Below are 23,404 nucleotides of genomic sequence, written 5' to 3'. Positions count from 1 at the left end.
AAGAACGACAAATCATCATAAAAGTCGTTGAACCGACGGACTGGGTATCCAGTCTAGTGACTGTACAAAAACCAAATGAAAAGTTACGAGTATATATCGACCCTCAACATCTGAACAATGCCCTGAAACGTGGACACTGACATCTTGCCACAGATGTCAACTGTAAAGGTCTTCACTAAAGCAGACTGCAAGTAGGGTTTCTTGCAATGTGAACTAGACACAGAGTCCTCCTACCTCACGACCTTCCAGACTCCATATGGACGATATCGATATAATAGAATGCCATTTGGCATCAGTCCTGCCCCGGAAATCTTCCAGCAGAAACTAGACTAGAACCTCAAGGGTCTAAATGGAGTCTACAAGATTGCAGGTGATATCTTAATCATTGGACACTGTGAGACACTTAAAGAGGCCAATCACGATCATGACACAAACTTACTCAAATTCGTGCAGAGATGCAGAGAGTGAAACATCAAACTAAACTTCGATAAGTTCAAATACAAGAGCTCCCAAATGAAATGTATGGGTCACACACTGTCTAGTGATGGGACTCAAAGCCGACCCAAGCAAAGTTGTCATAATCAACGAAATGCAGAAACTGCAGGATGTCACAGGTATACAATGATTTGTCGGCATGACAAAGAGCCTCACAAAATTCTTGCCAGTTCTTTCCGACCTCAGTGAGCCTCTGCGACGGCTTACTCATAAAGATACGGTCTGGAAATGGACTGAAGAGCAAGACAAAATGTTTGAAGCTATCAAACAACGCGTGACAGATTCTCTGGTGTTCAGGTACTTTGACCATAAACTTGCAACTGAAGATACTTCAAGCAAGGGTCCTGGGTTCGTCCTTCTGCAACGGGGAAAACCAATTGCATACGCAAGCCGAGCGCTCACTCCAGTAGAAACACGATACTCTCAAATCGAAAAGGAGCTGCTTGCTCAAGTCTTCGGAATGGAACAAAACCATCAATATGCATATGGTCGCAAGATCACTCTATGGACAGACCACAAACCTTTGGTTGGTGTACGACGCAAGCCATTATCTATAGCACCCAAGTGACTACAACGTCTGCTCATTCGGCTCAACCAATGAAGTCAAAATAAAATATCAACCAGGAAAAGAAATGTACCTACCAGACACCCTCTCGCGCACATACCTCAAACGTGATGAGATCACTGACAGAAATTGCAGTGGAATGCATCCAAATGGTGGACTTTCTCCCACTCTCCAAACAAGAACAGACTACCATACAACGCACAACTGCAAGCGACTCCATACTATAACTGGTCATGCAACAAATCACAACAGGATGGCCAGAAACGACACATGAATGCCTGCCTGAAACACATGCACACTTCAAAGTACATGACGAACTCACAACGCAGGATGGCATAGTCTTCAAAGGCTATCTCTGTGTCATACCAAAATCCCTGAGATCCGACATTCGTCAGCGACTTCATGTAGCTCATACTGGCGTCGAGAGCACTCTTCGACGTGCCAGAGAATCTGTTTACTGGCCAGGACTGAACAGTGACATAAAAGACTATGTTTCAAAGTGTGAAACATATAACACCTATCAATCGAGCCAACTAAAAAAACCATTGATCAGTCACAACCTCCCTCAGAGACCGTGGGAAAAGATTGGTTGTGACATATTCACACTTGATGGCAAAGACTACTTATGCACTGTGGGCAACTACTCGGACTATTTTGAGATAGACAATCTGCATCGAAAGAAAGATGCCACTGTCATCATCAAACACCTCAAGAAACACTTCTCTAACCATGGTATTCCAGACAAGGTTCAATCCGACAGTGGACTTCCCTTCAACTCACAACAGTTCACAAACTTTGCCACAGAATATGGATTCGATCACGCAACAAGCTCACCAGAATATCCACAAAGCAACAGAAAGGTTGAGAACACGGTTAAGCTCGCAAAGCAGTTAATCAAGAAGAAAAAGAAAAAGGTGACTTCTACATGAACCTTCTCATCCGGCAAAACACACCAATTGAAGGCCTTAATAGTTCGCCAGCAGAACGCTTATTCGCTCGCCGCACAAAGACAGATATCCCAATCGCAAATGAACTACTCAAACCAAGAATCATACATGACGTCATCGTCAACAAAGAAAGGAATCATGCCAAACAAGCACACTATTACAACAGACTGCAGGATGGGGAAACAGTGAGACTCAAACACGAGAAAGCAAAGAGTGGCAAAAAGTTCAGGTTCAGAAACAAGTTGGTATTTGATTATATCAGGTCATTACAGAAGATGGTCATATCGCAGAAATGGGAAACATCTGAGAGAGAACGCTGAGACATTCATCGAAACTCCAGAGATCTGTGACACCCATACATGATCCGCTGGCTACGCAGCCAACTAACACACGAAACAGCACATCGACAACATGTGAAAACAGGGATATGTTGCCTGATATTTCCCCTCAGAGCACTGATAAAGGGACTAAAGCTATCAGTGCACAGAACACCATTGAAACAACCAGTTTGAGGCAAAGCAACAGAATCTGCACAACACCAAAATAACAGGAACACTATGTACAGAAATAAGAAATCATGGACACTGGACACTTGGATAAAGGATGAATAAGACAAGAGTTTTGTTGTTGTGTGTTAAATTTGAAGTAGTTTAATACATGTATTTATAAACTACCCGTTTATATTGAAGCTAACTTTAATTCATTTTTGTTTCTTATGAAAGAAAAGGTCTAACAAGATAATGTATAGCGCCCTCTAGCTAGGAGGTATAGGGAGCTGCATTGAGAGCGTCTGTGAAGGAACGCCATTTTAAGCTCTATATGGCTCTCTTGAAATCTCCCAAATAAATAATTAAGTTGAACTAAGAGTGTTCAAGTACTGATAATTACATTTACATTGTAGGTATTGGACACCAGCCTTGGATTCATCTGGAGGGAATCAATAATCAAGGAGTTCATCTTGTGTGTAAATCTGATGGGTGGTATCCTGAGCCAGATGTACAGTGGCTGGCTGGGAGTGGACAAGTTGTGACACCACAATCTGTAACAACACACAAGCGTGACTCCAGTGGCCTATTTACTGTTTTGACTCAAATTGATGTAACAAGTGATTCTGTGAACAGATTCTCCTGTCTAATACAAAACAGTTTATTGAACAAAGAGGAAGAGGCCCACCTTCAGATATCAGGTGTGTGAGCAGCCTTTCATTGCTTTATAACAAACCTTCTGTGAAAATTTGTTTCCTCCTGTCTTGAAGGTACTGACTCTGACTGGATATGGTTCCACAGGCATCAGTTCTCCTCTGGTATGTTTTGCTGATGTTATTTGTCATATGTGAAGCCCAGACAGTTGGCTAGTCAAGTATTGGAGTACCACAGCTGAGCCCAATCCTGTCCTCTTCCGGCATCCACAATCCAGCAGAGGTCACAGGCTAGCAATCCACATTAGAAACATTGGCTAACTTTCTTTTCCTCCTTGGGCCAATTGTTTTGCCTCCCCTTCTGCTGCCCTGGCTGTGACCTGCTCACTCAGTGGGAATGAGAAATGGAACCTGGGATCTTCTGGTCGTATGGGTTGCTTACACCCTAGTTTCATCAGTTAAGCCATTGGCAAATCAGTTGCAACCAGCTTTAAATGTAATATGGCCTCCTTTGTGCTCCACAGTTCGGCAGCCATGGTAAGCATGGAAGTCCTCCCTTTCTGTGGAATTTCTTCACCATTGTTTTTTTCCCTTTGTTTTCCTTCCTCATATTTCCCCATTGTAATTGTAATTATAAATACATGGTACTCTTAAGTCTGAATGGTGTCAATTGGCACCAACCTTCAAATCTCCATTGAGGTTGTACTGTTTAATTCCTTACATTTGATACCTAGCCCACACTACTTGTAAGGATTATGTAACTCCCATTGATCTGGTCACCTGAATAAACTGATTTTCCATAAACCCTCAACCCAGGATGAGCCAATACTGGAACAGATGGCCATCCAATTTATGTAAATGTCCTGACCTTAGGACTTCTGATGGGGTTATGGGTGCCTTAGGCTAGCCAGATGGCTCTGAAGACGCCAAAGTAATTTGTGGCACCAAGTTCCATTCCACAACGTTGGGCAGCACAAACCAGACACTGATTCTGTTTTCTTTTACTCTACAGAGGCATTCTTCCCCAAGGTTAACACGTGGCTAGTAATTTTCTGGGTGGCTGCAGTCCTTGTGATTACGGCTATTGCTCTTGATATAATATTCCACAGAAGAAAACTTAGAAAGATTAAAGGTAGGAGAATAAGTAACAGTTCACCATTATTCCAGTAAAAAGGCTGTTAAATGCTTCATAAGAAAATCCTTGGGGGTGAAATTGGATATGGGGCGGAGACGCAAAACAGGCGGTTCCATTGACTTCAATACAACTCAATATTAGGCGTATGGTATGACGGGCAGCAAATACAGTTCTGTTTTGCGTCCCCAAACATGCCCAATTTCAGCCCCTTTGTGTCTGACACACCTAGTGTCCAACTATTAACATAAAGAAAGCCAATTCTTGTTTTTTTATATGATCTTGATATGCTGGATCTCCCCAAGGGCATGAGTCAGAAATAAGCAACAACAACAACGTGCATTTATATAGTGCCTTTAATGTAGTAAAACATCCCAAGGCAACTCACAGGAGTGTTATGAAACACGTCACATAAGAGAGTAGGATAGATGACCAAAAGCTGGTCACAGAGATTGATTTTAAAATAGGGCAGAGAAGTGGCGAGGTTTGCGGAGAGAATTCCAGACCTTTGGGCTTAAGCAACTGAAGGCATGGCTGAAAATTGTTGAGTGTTTAAAATTAGGTTTGCCCAAGAGGCTAGAATTGAAGGAACGCAGAGATCTCGGAGGAGTTGGAGGGCTGGAGGTTACAGAGATAGTGGGTGGTGAGGGCATGGAGGGACTTGAAAACAAGGATAAGAATTTTAAAATAGAGGCATTGGTGGACCGGAAGCAAATGTAAGTGAGCACAGGGGTGATGGGTGATTGGGACTTGGTGCGAGTTGGTATATAGGCAGCAGAGTTTTGGATGAGCTCAAACATATGGATGGTGGAAGATGGGAGGCCGGCCAGGTGAGCATTAGATTAGTCCAGTCTACAGGTAACAAAGGCATGGATGAGGGCTTCAGCAGCAGATGAGCTGAAGCAGGGTTGGAGATGGTCGATGGAGGTGGAAGTAGTCAGTCTTGGTGATGGTGTGGATATGGGGTCGGGATCTCATCTCAGAGTCAAATAGGACGCTAAGATTGTGAATGGTCAGGTACAGTCTCACACAGTGACTGGGAGAGGGATGAAGTCGGTGGCTAGGGAATAGAATTTGTGACGGGGTCCAAAGACAATGGGGCCGAAATTCAGTGCCGACAAAAAGCTGGCACACTTATCGCCTTTTTCCCGCGCTTATCGCCACTATGGTTGCGGCGGGCAATGGATTGATTTTTTTTTGAAAAATGGCATCCAGCGGTAATTACCCTTCTGAATTGGTACTTTGCAGCGGTGTGGATGGGTTAATTGGGGCGCTATTCACATGGGGAAATTCATCCTTATGGTGATTTACAGTTAACAAGCCAGCTGCTCCCTGGCCTTCTTAAAGGCCAGGGTTTGCAGCTAGGCCCTGAGGAGGGAAGGCCTTGCATTGAAGGTCATGGCTGTGCGAAGGAGGGCAACCCGATTTTCGGACATGGAGCTGGAGACCACCATGCAGGGAGACCAAGTCTTTAGTAATGCCTGGAGGGAGATCGCGGGTGAGGTGTCAGGGACCTCCATCTATGATCGGACAGTGACTCAATGTAGGAAAAAGCTGAACGACATCATTCGTTTGAGAAAAGTGAGTACCTGTTCCATCAACTGCTCATCTTACAACTGCGAGCCTCTCCTTCATCCTTCTCTTAATAAATATATATATATATTTATTATGTGTGTGTGTTCGCAATGGAGGCCCTCTCATCTTACATTTAGAGTTGAATGTCAAGGACACAAATTTGTGCTCTCATTTCTGATGCATCATCACGGTGCTGCAAACCACTCAATCTTTGTTTTGCAGGCCAAAGTTACTCATAATCGAATGGAGCAAAGAAGAACTGGTGGTGGCGAGGATGACCTTCAAATCCTCCCACCTTTGGAGGCGAGGGTCGAGGCGCTTGTCGGCAGACATGGTGCCTTCCCTGTGGCCCACGGCACTGCTGATGTGGGTAAGTGAAGGCCCTTCTTTAAAGCTATCTCTCCCTGAATGCTCCAGCACTTTCTCTGAAAGTGTACTAGTTGCAAGCTCCATTCATTAATTCCCCACCTCCCCCTCACGGCAGTCCTTCTGCCATTTATGTTTGCAGATGAGCACCAACCCCCCCGCCCCCGCCCCTCCCCCATGGCCTCCGATACTGGCAATGCCGATGTGGACAGCATGGGTAAGTGAAGACCTTCCTTTAATGCTAATTCTCCATGAAAACGACAGCGCACACTATGCCTTTCCTTCTGAGAATGTGCTAGTTGCAACCTCCATGCTTCAATCCCCTACCTTCCCCTCATAGCAGCCCTTCTCCCATTGATGCTTGCAGGTGAGAGGCCGAGTGGCAGCCATGACGAGGGAGATGCTCCTGCTGAGACACTGTCGCGAGGCCTGGAGGAGAGCATTGGGAGCCAGGGCGAGGGAGATGCTCCTGCTGAGACATCGGCTGCTGAGACACCGTCGCAAAGCCTGGAGGAGACCCTTGATGACAATGAGACAGATGAACATCCTGACACCATAGAGGACATTGAGGGATCCAGCCTTGCTGACACCCTGGATCTCACTCCATCCTTTGGGTATATGTCCCATGAGGAAGAGGACACTGCTCGCAGCACCGCGTCAACCCTTGCATTCACACGCGCTAGCTTAGATACTAGGAATATGCGGTCTGATCTAGTTCAAAAAGTACAGGGGTCTGCATTGGGTGTTGCACCGGGGCCTAGCGGGCTGCAGCATGGTGACGGGGCTAGGCAACCTTGGGTGTCATCTCTCCGGGGGGATCGAGTCCGCACCGGAGTTCTGCTGAGGAGGACTCCGACGAGCCCATCAATGTTGCAGCTTATGAAAGAAGGGTGAAGGCCTTGCATTCCCAGATGTTGGGGGCTCTGGCAAGGGTGCCAGAGAGGCTGTCGGAAGTGGTGAGGAACATGGAGGTGTCCTCCTCCCGCATAGTCGACAGCTCTGCGCACTCTATGGAGCACATCGTTGCCAGCATGCAGGCGATGGTGGACTCCCAGAGAGACTGTGCGGATCCAGCTGTGAAGCTGCAACTCGCAGGTGATGTGGCAGCTGCCATTACAGCACACGTGCAAGGGAACAAGCACATCAGTGCTGCTTTGGAGAGGATGGCCACGGCTCTGCAAGAGTCGATAGAGCGTCTGAGTGCTGTCATATCTGGTAGCTTTGACACTCTGGCTGCTCGCATGCAGTCTCAGGTCGATGCCACCCGACACCTTGCTTTTGCCTTCGCGGCTGGGTCCAACACAGGCCACTGGGGACCTTCCGGTGTGCGCCATAGCACCGACCTGACCTACCTCAGATTGGTAGTGGTGGCCTCGTGCCGCCCCCAGTGAGTGACTCAGGCTCCTTGGACCTGGATACGGATGATGCGCTCCGTCAGGATCGCAGCATTCCTGGCCCCAGACCTGTCACTCCGCCAGTGCCTCCACGCATGGCCTTGCCCGAGCCAAGCCAGACTGAACCCTCCCAAGAGTGTGCTGACCAGTCTGCAGCTAGGTCTTCCAGGCCCAAAGCTGGTCGAGGGCATCCTAGAAGGACATCTACAGCTTCTACACAGGGAACACAGCAGCCTTCCCAGACCCATGAGGCAGCCACAGGGAAGACACTGAGGCGCAGTAGTAGGGTAGGCACACATAAGAGGGATTATATGGAAATGCACAAGGGTGGCAAATGATGTATTTCTGTAACTTTTCTGCACTGATTTTTGTTGTGTTAGTTGTTTGGAGTGAGTTTGATGATGTATTAAATCTTTATTTTTGGCACCTATATCTGGGCAGGTGTATAATGTGATGGGCAGTTATGTATCAAGGCACATTGGGATGGCCATGGAAAGTAGAAGCTGAAGGGTCATGTGGGGATGAAATTATCTGAATCGAGCAGCAATCATATGTGTCTGCACTTCCCTTGTAGGGTTGGGATGGCGAGGACGCGCATCCTGGTCCTCCACCTCCTTCTCCTCCTGCGATGGTATTCCTGGATCGACCTCCAGCTGCTGTCCCCTCATGACAGCCAGGTTATGCAGCATGAAGTAGACGACCACAAAGATAGATTCCCTTTCAGACGAGTACTGCAATGCGCCACCAGAGCGGTCTAGGCAACGGAACCTTTGTTTTAGCATGCCAATGCAGTGCTCAATGATGCACCTGGTGCCAGAGTGAGCGTCGTTGTTGGCATGCTTGGCCGCAGTCCTAAGGTTGCGAAGTGCCGTGAGCAGCCAAGTGGACAGGGGATATCCCTTATCCCCAAGCAGCCACCCATAGTCCTGGCTTGGCCCAGTGAAGAGGGCGGGCACACTGCTCTGGTACAGGATGAAGGCATCATGGCTGCTGGCTGGATACCTCGCATCAACTGCTAGGATCCTTCGCTGGTGGTTGCACACCAGCTGCACATTCAGGTAGTGGTATCCCTTTCTGTTGATGAATATTTCTGGATGGTGTTGTAGTGCCCTCATCTCGACATCTATGCAGTCGATGGCCCCCTGCACCCTAGGGGACCCTGCAATCTGGACAAATCTGGCCTCCCATTCCATCTGTTTCTCCCTGGCCATCGGGAAGGAGATATATTGGAGTCTTCTCTTGTGTAGCCCATGGTGACCTGCCGGTTGGAGCGATGGGCGGAGTATTGTGAGATATTAGATATGTCTGCACTTGCAGACTGGAACAAGCTGGTAGAGTAAAATTTCAGAGCTATGGACAGATTTGTCTCCACGCTCAGAGCTGTCCTCAGCTTTGTGTGAATCTTCAGATATGGCCGTTGGACATTGGAGAGCTCTTGTTGCTGAGCTGAGGAAAACAGCCACCGGTACACCCTTAGACGGTAGGCCCTCCTTGCCAGAGATAAGAGCTGGGCCCCTCCCATGCCAGCTGGCTGAGCGACTTCTCCCTCTTCCTGTTGATGTTGCGGAGCCTCTGTAGGCCCACTATCCGGTGCGGGGTGGTCAGCGTATCTCACCCTCCACCTCATGCCATCGCCCTCCTACCCAGCCTCTGGACGTTAATGTCTGCGGCCATCTGCAGGTCGTTCTACATGTTGGGCAGTTATGGCTGCTGCCTCCCTTGCCCACTGCCACAGGACCCATTGGTGACGGTGATGCCTCCTCCTGCATGCCTCCCTGCCTCTGACAATGTGAAGTCGGTGTTCCCCTGCCGACACTGAGCCCATTATGGCTCAACCCTCACTTGGTGACCTCTCTGGAGCAGTGAATGACGTCCACTGGCCACGACTAATGAGTGAGAGTGAAAAAGGTTTGCTCACTCTGCAAAACTTCTCACAAGTCTGCGACCGTTTTTCAAAGTTGCACAAGAATCCACCAATAGTTCTGAGCACGAAGAACCCAATCACCCAACATGCACCATCTCCAACGGGTCTCCAACGATGCACCGACCCAAAAAGCTGGCGGGGGCACATCACAAACCAGCCAGCCTTTTTTTATACTGAAAATGGGATCCAGAGCGGAGGAGCAGCAGTGTGCACTTTGATTGCGTCATCACTGCCACAAACCCCATACCGCCGACAGGGCGGAAGTGGACACCGCCACAAAACCTCCTGCGCCAAATTTTGGTCGTGGCGGCCATTGGATTCTGCCGCATGGCCACCGCAAACGGAACCCTTAATTTTGGCCCAAATGGCTTTGGACTTTCCAATGTTTAGTTGGAAGTAATTTCTGCTTATCCAGTAAGTAAATAAACTTGCTGAGAATTGAACTATCCATACAGGTAACTCCAGGATGTTTAGTGAAATGCCAGTGGTGGATCTTTTGACAATCCGATTTGTATATTGGCTTGCAGTTTTCAATTGCTGTTCAATCAGGTTAAAAAGGATACTTTCTTATTATCACAATTCTATCTCATTTCTATTCTTCATGAGTGAGACCTCAGAGCATCTAACAGTGGACAGTTCAACTGGGAGTCTTGATAACAAATCCTGTTCCTCTTGTAATCTGACATTCATACGTACTTGTTTTTTATTCGTACATGGGTTACCCATCTCTAATTGCCCTTGAGAAGATGGTGGTTTGCCACCTTCTTGAACTGTTGCAGTCCTTGAGGTGAAGGTACTCCCACAGTACTGTTAGGAAGGGAGTTCCAGGATTTTGACCCAGCGACGATGAAAGAACGGCAATATTCTTCCAAGTCAGGATGATGTGTGACTTCGAGGGGAACATTCAGATGGTGGTGTTCCCATGTGCTTGCTGCCCTTGTCCTTCGAGGTGGTAGAGGTCGCGGGTCTGGGAGGTGCTGCTGAAGAAGCCTTGGCGAGTTGCTGTAATGCATCTTGTACATAAGAACATAAGAATTAGGAACAGGAGTAGGCCATCTAGCCCCTCGAGCCTGCTCCGCCATTCAACAAGATCATGGCTGATCTGGCCGTGGACTCAGCTCCACTTACCCGCCCGCTCCCCGTAACCCTTAATTCCCTTATTGGTTAAAAATCTATTTATCTGTGATTTCAATACATTCAATGAGCTAGCCTCAACTGCTTCCTTGGGCAGATAATTCCACAAATTCACAACCTTCTGGGAGAAGAAATTCCTTCTCAACTCAGTTTTAAATTGGCTCCCCAGTATTTTGAGGCTGTGCCTCCTAGTTCTAGTCTCCCCGACCAGTGGAAACAACCTCTCTGCCTCTATCTTGTCTATCCCTTTCATTATTTTAAATGTTTCTATAAGATCACCCCTCATACTTCTGAACTCCAACGAGTAAAGACCCAATCTACTCAATCTATCATCATAAGGTAACCCCCTCATCTCCGGAATCAGCCGAGTGAATCGTCTCTGAACCTCCTCCAAGGCTAGTATATCCTTCCTTAAGAAAGGTGACCAAAACTCACGCAGTACTCCAGGTGCGGCCTCACCAATACCCTATACAGTTGCAGCAGGATCTCCCTGCTTTTGTACTCTATCCCTCTCGCAATGAAGGCCAACATTCCATTCGCCTTCCTGATTACCTGCTGCACCTGCAAACTAACTTTTTGGGATTCATGCACAAGGACCCCCAGATCCCTCTGCACCGCAGCATGTTGTAATTTCTCCCCATTCAAATAATATTCCCTTTTACTGTTTTTTTTCCCAAGGTGGATGACCTCACATTTTCCGACATTGTATTCCATCTGCCAAACCTTAGCCCATTCGCTTAACCTATCTAAATCTCTTTGCAGCCTCTCTGTGTCCTCTACACAACCCGCTTTCCTACTAATCTTTGTGTCATCTGCAAATTTTGTTACACTACACTCTGTCCCCTCTTCCAGGTCATCTATGTATATTGTAAACAGTTGTGGTCCCAGCACCGATCCCTGTGGCACCCCACTAACTACCGATTTCCAACCCGAAAAGGACCCATTTATCCCGACTCTCTGCTTTCTGTGAGCTAGCCAATTCTCTATCCATGCTAATACATTTCCTCTGACTCCGCGTACCTTTATCTTCTGCAGTAACCTTTTGTGTGGCACCTTATCGAATGCCTTTTGGAAATCCAAATACACCACATCCATTGGTACACCTCTATCCACCATGCTCGTTATATCCTCAAAGAATTCCAGTAAATTAGTTAAACATGATTTCCCCTTCATGAATCCATGTTGCGTCTGCTTGATTGCACTATTCCTATCTAGATGTCCCGCTATTTCTTCCTTAATGATAGCTTCAAGCATTTTCCCCACGACAGATGTTAAACTAACCGGCCTATAGTTACTTGTCTTTTGTCTGCCCCTTTTTTTAAACAGAGGCGTTACATTAGCGGCTTTCCAATCCGCTGGTACCTCCCCAGAATCCAGAGAATTTTGGTAGATTATAACGAATGCATCTGCTATAACTTCCGCCATCTCTTTTAATATCCTAGGATGCATTTCATCAGGACCAGGGAACTTGTCTACCTTGAGTCCCATTAGCCTGTCCAGCACTACCCCTTCTAGTGATAGTGATTATCTCAAGGTCCTCCCTTCCCACATTCCCGTGACCAGCAATTTTTGGCATGGTTTTTGTGTCTTCCACTGTGAAGACCGAAGCAAAATAATTGTTTAAGGTCTCAGCCATTTCCACATTTCCCATTATTAAATCCCCCTTCTCATCTTCTAAGGGACCAACATTTACTTTTGTAACCAACATTTACTTTAGTGACCAACATTTACTTTAGTAGATAGTACACACTGCAGCCACGGTATGTCGGTGATGGGGGGAGTGAATATTTAAGGTGGTGCATCGGGTGCCAATCAAGCGGGCTGCTTTGTCCTGGATGGTGTCAAGCTTCTTGAGTGTTGTTGGAGCTGCACTCATCCAGGCAAGTGGTGAGTATTCCATCACTTTCTCACTCCTGACTTGTGCCTTGTAGGTGGTGGAAAGATTGGGAGTCAGGAAGTGAGACACTCGCCGCAGAATACCCAGTCTCTGACTTGCTCTTGTTGCCACAGTATTTATGTGGCTGTTCCAGTTAAGTTTCTGGTCAATGGTGACCCCCAGGATGTTGATGGTGGGAGATTTGGCGATGGTAATGCAATTGAATGTCAAGGAGCAGTGGTTGGACTCTCGCTTGTTGGAGATAATCATTGCCTGGCACTTGTGTGACGCGAATGTTACTTGCCACTTATCAGCCCAAGCCTGGTCGTGCAGATCTTGCTGAGGAATTATGAATGGCACTGAATGCTGTGCATTCATCAACGAACAACCCCACTTCTGACCTTATGATGGAGGGAAGGTCATTGATGAAACAGCTGAAGATTGTTGGGTTTAGGACACTGCCCTGAGGAACTCCTGTAGCAATGTCCTGGGGCTGTGATGATTGACCTCCAACCACCACAATTATCTTCCTTTATGCTAGGTATGACTCCAGCCAGTGGAGAGTTTTCCCCCTGATTCCCACTGACTTCAGTTTTACTAGGGCTCCTGATGCCACACTTGGTCAAATGTTGCCTTGATGTCAAGGGCAGTCATGCTCACCTCACCTCAGGAATTTAGCTCTTTTGTCCATGTTTGCACCAAGGCTGTAATGAGGTCTAGGGCTGAGTGGTCCTGGTGGAACCCAAACTGGGCGTCGGTGAGCACGTTATTGGTGAGTAAGTGCTGCTTGATAACTGTTGACGTTATCTTCCATCACTTTGCTGATGATTGAAAATAGGCTGATAGGGTTGTAATTGGCCGGATTGGATTTGTCCTGCTTTTGTGGACAGGACATACCTGGGCAATTTTTCCACATTGTTGGATTGATGCCAGCTTGGCTAGAGGCGCAGCTAATTCTGGAACACAAATCTTCAGCACAACAGCCGGGATGTTGTCGGGACCCATAGCCTTTGCTGCATCTAGTGCACTCAGCTGTTTTTTGATATCACATGCAATGAATCGAATTGCCTGAAGACTGGCTTCTGTGATGGTGGGAACCTCAGGAGGAGGCGATATGGATCATCCACTCGGCACTTCTGACTGAAGATGGTTGTAAACGATTCAGCCTTGTCTTTTGCATTCACGTGCTGGGCTACGCCATCATTGAGGATGGCGATATTCATGGAGCCTCCTCCTCCCGTTAGTTGTTTAATGGTCCACCACCATTAATGACTGAATATAGAAACATAGGGCAGAACTTTACTCTGATCCGTTGCTAGTGGGATCGCTTAGTCTTGTTCATTAAATAAATCTGGAATAAAAAGCTATTGTCAGTAATGCTGACCATGAATCTTCCAGATTGTTGTAAAAACCCATCTGGTTCACTAATGTTGAGATTTGAACTTGTGTCTCTGGATCATTACTCCAGGCCTCTGGATTAATAGTTCAGTGACTTTACCACTATGCTACCATTTCTGGGTATTCCTATGGGTGCCACTGCATAGTGATCAGAAGAAACACTACCCAGTTTTGCTCCCCCCATCTTATTTGAAGATGTTGAAATCAGCAAATTCAGTAAAGGCCAGATACACTACAACATCTAGCATTTATATTACATAGAATTACATAGAATATATGACATAGAATCAGACCTTTTGGCCCAACCAGTCCATGCTCCACTCGAGCCTCCTCCCATCCTTTCTCATCTAATTCTATCAGCATAACCCTCAATTCCCTTCTCCCTCATATGTTTATCTAGCTTCCCCTTAAATACATCTATACTATTCGCTTCAACCATTCCCAGTGGTAGTGAGTTCCACATTCTCACCACTCTTTGGGTAAAGAAGTTTCTTATGAATGCCCTATTTGATTTCTTAGACTATCTTATGTTGATGGCCTCGAGTTTTGTTCTTCCTCACAAGTGGAAACACTCTGTGTCTACTATATATCAAAACTTTTCATAATTTAAAAGACCTCTATTCAGTCACTCCATAGAGAAAAGAGACCGGCCAGTTCATCCTTTCCTTATTTGTATAACCTCACAGTTGTGATATTATCCTTGTAAATCTATTTTGCACCCTCTCCAGTGCCTCTATATTTTTATAATATGGTGACCCAAACTGTACACAGTACTCCAACTGTGGTCTAACCAAAGTTCGATACAAGTTTAGCATAACTTCTCTACTTTTCAATTCCTTTTAATGTAAACCTAACTTTTTGAGGTGCTTTCCTATGGATGTACATAAGGAAACAAACAGTGGATCATGGAGCAGATTAGGAATGGTAGCCAGAAGCTTATTCAAAGCATTTCTGCTGTTAAGTAATGACATTATTTTACATTTCATAATCTCAGGAAAACTAGCTTGTAAATGTTTAGATAAGACAGGCTGATCCCTTTATAACTAGTGGTAACTAACAGTGCTGCACAGTAACAAGATTGAACACAGATCTAGTCTACAACCTGTTGACACAAATATACTTCCATTTGTTTAAGATACTGTAATACTGTCTGGCTATTATGCCCAGTTCATTTCTCATTAAACCTCGATTCAAAAATTTAATATCAGTAACATGCAACTAAACTATTATCCCAACATTCCCCATGTTTGATCTGAATTTTACATTGATGGTGTCATGAATTGAACAGAGATTGAGAGTTGTATATAAATTTTACAGAAGGCCGAGGGTTCAAGTCCCACTCCAGGGAATTGAGCACATAGGCTGATACTTCAATGCGTGCTGCATTGTCAGAGATGCCATCTTTGGCGTGAGACTTTAAACCTGCCCTCTCAGGTGGATGCAAAAGATCCCACAACCACTATTCATAGAAGAGCAGGGAGTTCTCCTCGAGTCCTGGCCAATATTTATCCCACAACCAATAGCACTAAAAAACAGATTATTTCATTGCTGCTTGTGGGATCATACTGTGCATAAACTGGCTGTTGCATTTCCTACATTTCAATAGTGACTACACTTGAAAAGTACTTCATTGGTTGTAAAGTGCATTGGGGTATCCTGAGGTCATGAAAGACACTATAGAAATGCATGTCAGTTAGATTAGATTTGTCCCCAGTGAGTCATATGGGATAAGTCTCAGATTCCAAATTTAATGAGGGTTTACACTCCAAACGGTGACTTTTCAAATGTTGGTGGAGCTGATGTGTTTTCCCAAGTTTGAAGTTTTAAATAATCCTAGCAGTATGTTAACAACTCACAAAATGTAACACAACATAAGAGCCAGCATGGTTTTATGAAAGGGAAATCATGTTTGACAAATTTTCTGGAGTTCTTTGAGGATGTAACGAGCAGGTGGATAAGGGGGAACCAGTGGATGTGTATTTGGATTTCCAGAAGGCATTCGATAAGGTGCCACATAAAAGGTTACTGCACAAGATAAGAACTCACGGGGTTGTGGGTAATATATTAGCATGGATAGAAGATTGGCTGATTAACAGAAAACAGAGAGTCGGCATAAATGGGTCATTATCCAGTTGACAAACAGTGACTAGTGGGGTGCCACAGGGATCGGTGCTGGGTCCTCAACTATTTACAATCTATATTAATGACTTAGATGAAGGGACCGAGTGTAATGTCGTCAAGTTTGCTGATGATACAAAGATGGTTGGGAAAGCAAACTGTGAGGAGGACAAAAAGCCTGCAGAAGGATAGAGTCAGGCTAAGTGAATGGGCAAAAATTTGGCAGATAGAATATAATGTGGGAAAATGTGAAGTTGTCTACTTTGGCAGTGAAAATAGAAAAGCAAATTACAATTTAAATGGAGAAAAATTGCAGTATTGCAATACAGAGGGACCTGGGGGTCCTTGTGCATGAAATACAAAAGTTAGTATGCAGGTACAGCAAGTAATCAGGAAGACAAATGGAATGTTGGCCTTTATTGCAAGGGGGATAGAGTATAAAAGCAGAGAAGTCCTGCTATAACTGTACAGGATATTGGTAAGCCCACATCTAGAGTACTGCGTTCAGTTTTTGGTCTCCGTATTTAAGGAAGGATATACTTGCATTGGAGGCTGTTCAGAGAAGGTTCACTAGGTTGATTCCGGAGATGAGAGGGTTGACTTATGAAGATAGGTTGGGCCTCTACACATTGGAGTTCAGAAGAATGAGAGGTGATCTTATCGAAACATATAAGATAATGAGGGGGCTCGACAAGGTGGATGCAGAAAGGATATTTCCACTGATAGGGGAAACTAAAACTAGGGGACATAGTCTCAGAATAAGGGGCCACCCATTTAAAACTGAGATGAGGAGGAATTTCTTCTCAGAGGGTTGTAAATCTATGGAATTCTCTGCCCTAGAGAGCTGTGGAGGCTGGGTCTTTGAATATATTTAAGGTGGAGATATGACAGATTTTTGAGCGAGCGGGCAGGGAAGTGGAACTGAGTCCATGATCAGATCAGATCTTATTGAATGGCGGAGCAGGCTCGATGGGCCAAATGGCCTAATCCTGTTCCTATTTCTTATGTTCTTATGTAAAACGTTAAAAAGTACACAAGAACAACTAACAGCAATTTTGTTTCCGGTATAGCAGATGGTTGCAGTAGAACAGTTCTGGTAACAAAATTACACTTTCAGAATTTTAACCGATGGTCTCCCACAAAGGGGCCATATATTGCATTTAATTTATAATATATCTTCTATGAACAAGGCAACTTGAAGCTACAGATAAACCAAGCAGATACAAAGGTTACAGAGCTACTGGCACAATCTAAATCAGAGTTAGTTAAGTTTCTAAGACCTAGTGAGACCATAGGCAGGTACTCAGGACTCAAATGGTTGTGGGTTCGGGTCCCGCTACGGGGACTTGAACACAAAATCTCGGCTGACACTCCAGTGCAGTACCGAGGTGCCGTCTTTCAGGTGGGACGCTTAAACCGAGGCCCCATCATGTGAATGTAAAAGATCCCATGGCACTATTTTGAAGAAGAGCAAGGGTATTCTCACTAGTGTCCTAGCAAATATTTATCCGTCAACCAACATTTGTAAAATATATGATCTGGTCATTATCACATTGCTATTTGTGGGAGCTTGCAATATGCAAATTGGCTTCCGTGTTTTGAAGTATAGTTACAACAGTAACTACACTTCAAAAGAACTTCATTGGCTGTAGAAGTGCTATGGGACGTCCTGAGGTTGTGAAAGGCGCTTACAAGTTCTTTCTTTAGTCAAGATTTTAAACATCAAGCAAGTTAGAATTTTAAAATGTAATCAATTATTTGTTAGAAGTTTCAGAAGTTAATCTTTAGGATTTGTTTCATATCTATGATGAGAATTATATTGTGTGCTGAACGGGAACCCAGTATTCCTTTACAGGGTGTGACCGTAGCTGCAGAATCACACACTAACACATCCCTGTGTTCTTGACTTTCAGAATTACAGCTGTTTTGCGCTTTGGAAGGTAAGGTATCTCCCAATCATTTCAGACCCCTGATTTATGATGTCTGAATCAGAAAACTCTGCTTTTATTACTGAGAATTTGGGGAATTTTGAGGAACAAATGCTGTGATTCCACATGGTTTCACACATACTAAAAGAAATGATAGAACTAAAGTGGAAAAGGCACCGTGTCCTGATGGCGCGCATCCTACAATTGCTGAGGGAAGTCCGGAGGCCCTAATCACAATCTTTCAAACATCCTTTTGTATGAAAGTTGTGCCAGAGAACTGGGGGGGCTAAATGCTCTTTTCAAAAAGAAAGAGATAAACCAGGTATCTATAGACCAGCTAGTCTAACCTCAGCAGTGGGTAAGCTGCTAGAGTCCATAATACAGGATACAATGAATACTCACCACAAAATATTTGGGTTAATCAAGCTTGGCTAACATGAATTTGTAAAAGGCGAGTTATGTCTGACAAATTAAATATCAGGCATATGGTATACTAGAGGGATGTAAAGAGTAAAGGCTCTTGGGGTCAATGTTCAAACCATGCACAATTATCAAAATTTGCAGATGACACAAAAACGAGAAGCATGGTTAACTGTGGAGAGGACTGTAAATAACTTCAAGAGGTCGTGGAGGGGCAGTTTTTCCTGTTCCTGCACTTGTAGTCATTCGTTTGCTTGGACACAATGAATACAGGATAATTGGACGGAGAGGAGTGAATGCCCACAGGGGGAACCTGCCCTTAAATTAGTGGACAGAGATCACACAGGCTCAATTGAATTTTAGTGTTGCCATGACAATGCAGACTTGTGAGGGGAGAACTCTCTTGATTCCTAATTTGCAAAAGTACAATTGAATAAATTTATTTGGCGATCAATGAGAACTGCAAAGTATGAAAAATGTTTTTTTACCTGCAGGTTATGGCGACCTGAAAATAGATTATGGTAAGTACAGAACTGTAGTACAAAACAACAAAAATTTGTATTAATATATATCACTTTTAATGTAGTAAAACGATCGCAAATGCGCTTCACAGGAGTATTATCAGAGATGAATTGACACCGAGCCACATAGAGTGATATGAGGACAGGTGACCAATAGCTTGGTCAAAGAGTTAGATTTTAAGGAGCATCATAAAGGAGGAGAGAGATGGAGAGGTTTTGGGAGAGTACCAGAGCTTGGGGCCCAAGCAGCTGAAGGCACGGTCATCAATGGTGAGGCAATGGAAATCAGGGATGCGCAAGAGAACAGAACTGGATGATTGCAGGGCTGGAGGAGTTACAGAAATGAGGGCGGGTGGGTGGGGGGGCATGGAGGGATTTGAACACTAGGTTGAGAATTTTAAAATTGAGATGTTGCCAACTGGGAGTCACTGTAGGTTAGCAAGGGCTGCAAATGCAATTTTCTTCAACCTTCTGACTTTGGCCTACTGCACATTCACCCACGCCCGCTCCCTCACCCCGTAAATAAATGAACATCTTTTACTATTCTTCTTACTAACTGTCCTAACTCCTTCCCTCTTCCTGCTCGGCTGCTTTAGGACTTTCATTGCACTTTCATGGTGTCTTTCATACAATCTACTGTTGAAAACACACAAACCGCTGAGTGGTATTTAATTGTAAATTGAGGCGCTTTTGGGCATTTTATTATTTGTAACCCCATTAAATGTCACCGGTTTAAAACCATGAAAATACAAAAAACGTGACACTTCAACCAATCTTTCCCTGAGACTCTGGATGGAACGTTACCCACCTTGTTCGGTGTTCTCCTGTTGTCGGATTTTCATTTCATTTCCCCATCTCGGTCGATTCCTTTTTTGTCTTCAGAAACTGGAAATCTGTTAGAAACACCGCACTCGGTGAAAGAACTGAAATTGCCCAATCCCTGGGATTGAGACCGACAATCTCCAGCCAATTCGAGAAAATGAATTAAATGGGAAGTTCAGATCACAGCAAGCATTCTGTAGCTCTAGATATTGTTGCTGGATTTATTTAATGTATAAATCATGAATGAATCTCTCTAATCTCTAATTTTGTCCTTTCCCTCACAGCGTCTGTGACCTTGGATAAGGAAACAGCCCATCCAGAACTCGAGGTGTCTGAGGATCGGAAGCGTGTGAGATGGATCGGGACAAGTAGGAGTCTCCCAGACACCAACACAGTCTGGCCCTGTGTGCTGGGATCGGAGGGATTCACATTGGGGAGACACTACTGGGAGGTGGAAGTGGCGGAGAATCGCGAGTGGAATCTGGGATTCATTGCAGAGTCAGTCGACAGGAAGGGACTGATCGAACTGAAACCTGAGAATGGATTCTGGGCCATTGGGTTGCTTGGAAACCAGTTTGTAGTAAATTCCTCCAATCCACCTGATATCTCTCTCCACGATATCCCCAGGAGGATTGGTGTTTACCTCAGTTATAAGTCGGAGTCAGTTTCATTTTACAATGCAGAAACAAAGTGTCATCTCTACACTTTCCCTAAGAACACATTCACTGAGAAACTTTATCCTTTCTTGCATACTTCGAAAAATGAATGGCTTAAAATCTGTCCCAGTTCAGTAAAAGGTTTCTGGCATTAAAGTATTTGAAATCTACAATTTAACGTATAAGGGGTGAAATTGGGCATGGGGCGGGCATGCAAAACAGGCGGAATCATAGCGGATGCCCGTTATATGTTCCGCTCCATAGTCAGTTCCCTTGACTTCAATAGAATTAAATATCGGGCGTGTGGTATAACAGGCAGCAAATGCGACTCTGTCTGTTTTGTTTCTCCTTCACCATGTCTAATTTCAATCCCATTCAATCAAAGGAACCCATAAAATTTCTATAAGAAACAATTAAATGCAGAGCCGCATCAAGAATTTGTTGGCTGTGCGTAACAAGAATATTTAGGGGCCTCCTCCTCACCCACTGCACAATATTTCCCATGTCTTCGCTGACATTCTTTCCACAGTCAAATGATGGAACTACAGGACAGGAGCTAACATGGTACATTGGTGGGTTTTTGGGTGCATGGTCTTAAAATTTACAGTGGGATCTCGGTTATCTACAAGAAAGGCAGGCTGGGTTTTCATCAAGTGAGTAAATACAACTGAGTGTAACTGATTTCCCACAGATCCCGGGTTATTGCTGGGTCACTATTCATTTTTACAAAATATTGTTCTCTGGCAGTTTAAAAAATTAGATTTCCTGATTCAACTGGGTGTTTGTTATGAAAATATTACCACGAAAGCGATATGGTACTTTCTACTTATTTTGTTTTCTTTAGAAAGGTAAAAGGTAAGGATTTCAAACCTTGCTCCCACTATTGGATCATACTGTGTTTTCTCCCATTCACTGAATGTCTCCTTTTTGCATATCAACTACTTTAATCATAATTGATGTAAATATTGTAAAACAAATTGTTTTTTACTAAAAATAAAACTATTAATTAACTTTGCTAATTGTAATCACACTATATATTAATAACGAGTCTATTTTAAGCTCCCTGTGATGTATGAAGGTTGGTTGAGTAATGGGTGTTTTAAAAGAAAAGAGGAAGTCATTAGATTAGAGCTGTATCACACACACATTGTAAAAACCAGGTTAATTCATGTTTGCTGCATAGCAACGCAAAAGCTAGATCGCCATCCAATTTTATGGGGTTACTGGCTTACCCAGGTATATAGATGGTACCCACATTACTGGGTAAACCCATACATTGAACCCCCTCAACAGAAAGGTTTCCATTCGCTGAATGATCAGCTTGCGTATGACAATATGCAAAGGATCCTGCATGTCAATTCACCCTGCACTCTTAAAGGAAGAAAAGGATGTCAACGAACAGCTTGTCGGTGATACGAATAATAGCCCCACTACAAGTTGCATGAATGGTATTGGGGGAGTGCTACAGAGGCACATGCCTCTCCCAAAGGCCATTGAGAGGATCAGTATCATCAAGGATTTAAATGGACATTTTTTTCTGTGACAGGTCAGGAAGGGCTGTGCAACATGTTTCAGCTCGTGTGTCCCACAAAGTTAAGCATAACTTCAGCATCCATTCTGGGGACGTGATCATAGCTGCTTTGAGGCAGAAGTATATGATAGAGAGCATCAGGGTGCCTGTCACTCACAGAACTACTCTTGATCAATGCTCAACCCACTCCCTCCCCATTTCTCTCAGCCACCCCCACTACCAACACTCCATGGACCTTCAAGTCCCTGTCTGAGTTTAATTATTCCCCTTCTGCACTCTAACCCGGTTTATCCTTTATATTGCTCCAGGTTTTGCCTCCATGTGTAAACAGCGATGGACATAGATTAGCATATAGTAATAATTCCGAGTATGCAATGAATTTAGTCAGGAAATCATTGAACTGCTGGGACTCCTGGTCAGCCTCCCATCTTCTACCCGCCATAAACTTAATCTCATCAAAATCTCTGCTACCTCGTATCCAAAGTAGCACCAATTCCCGTTCACCCATCACCCCTGTGCTTGTTGATCTACATTGGCCCCTGGTTAAGCAACTTCTTTATTTTAAAATTTTCATCCTTGTTTTCAAATCCCTCCATAGCCTCGCCTCTCTGTAACCTTCTCCAGCTCTTTAAACCTCTGAGATATCTGCGCTCCTCTAATTCTGACCTTTTGTGCTTCTCTAATTTTAATGGCTGCACCATTGGCTGTAGGGGACCTAACCCCTGGAATTCCATCCCTAAACCTTTCTGCCTCGCCTCCTTTAAGACGATCCTTAAAACCTTCCTCTTTGAACAAGCTTTTGGTCATTGAAATTTACAGCATGGGAGGAGGCCATTTCGGCCCATCATGTCTGCACCGGCCGACCAAGAGCTATTCAGCCTCATGCCACTTTTCAGCTCTTGGTCCGTAGCCCTGTAGGTTATGGCACTTTAAGTGCACATCCAAGTATTTTTAAAATGTGGTGAGGCTTTCTGCCTCTACCACCCTTTCAGGCAGTGAGTTCCAGATCCCCACCACCCTTTGGGTGAAGACATTTCCCCTCATATCTCCTCTAAACATCCCCCCCAATTACTTTAAATCAATGCCATCTGGTTGTTCAACCCTCTGCCAAGAGAAACAGGTCCTTCCTATCCACTCTATCAAGGCCCCTCATAATCTTATACCCCTCAAACAGGTCTTTCCTCAGCCTCATCTGTTTCAAAGAATACAGACCCAGTATCTCCAATTTTTTATCATAGTCAAAATTCACCAGTCCAGGCAACATTCTTGTAAATTTCCTCTGCTCCCTTCCTAGTGCAATCACATCTTTCCTGTAATGTGGTGACCAGAACTGCACACAGTACTCCAGCTGCAGTCTAACCAGTGTTTATACAGTTCAAGCATAACGTCCTTGCTCTTGCATTCCATGCCTCGACTAATAAAGGCATGAATTCCATATGCCTTCTTCACCACCTTATTTACCTG

At 44.6% G+C, this 23,404-nt stretch overlaps 1 protein-coding gene across 1 annotated transcript in view; it reads left to right on the top strand.

Annotated features, from left to right (window-relative positions):
- The window catches only part of LOC139229692 (butyrophilin subfamily 1 member A1-like), a 34,417-nt gene extending 13,073 nt beyond the window's left edge, over positions 1-21,344 (top strand). Inside the window, exons 5-9 of the mRNA XM_070861219.1 lie at positions 2,909-3,193; positions 4,158-4,277; positions 17,976-18,002; positions 18,905-18,931; positions 20,038-21,344. Of these exons, the coding sequence (XP_070717320.1) occupies positions 2,909-3,193; positions 4,158-4,277; positions 17,976-18,002; positions 18,905-18,931; positions 20,038-20,564 (986 nt within the window). The 3' untranslated portion in view covers positions 20,565-21,344. The remainder of the gene's footprint in view (positions 1-2,908; positions 3,194-4,157; positions 4,278-17,975; positions 18,003-18,904; positions 18,932-20,037) is intronic.
- Positions 21,345-23,404: the final 2,060 nt, after the last annotated feature.

The sequence above is a fragment of the Pristiophorus japonicus genome, chromosome 19 (genome assembly GCF_044704955.1).
Source record: "Pristiophorus japonicus isolate sPriJap1 chromosome 19, sPriJap1.hap1, whole genome shotgun sequence".
Classification (NCBI taxonomy): domain Eukaryota; kingdom Metazoa; phylum Chordata; class Chondrichthyes; family Pristiophoridae; genus Pristiophorus; species Pristiophorus japonicus.
Note: the sequence above shows the minus strand (reverse complement) of the source record. Positions and strands in the feature narration are given on the sequence as shown.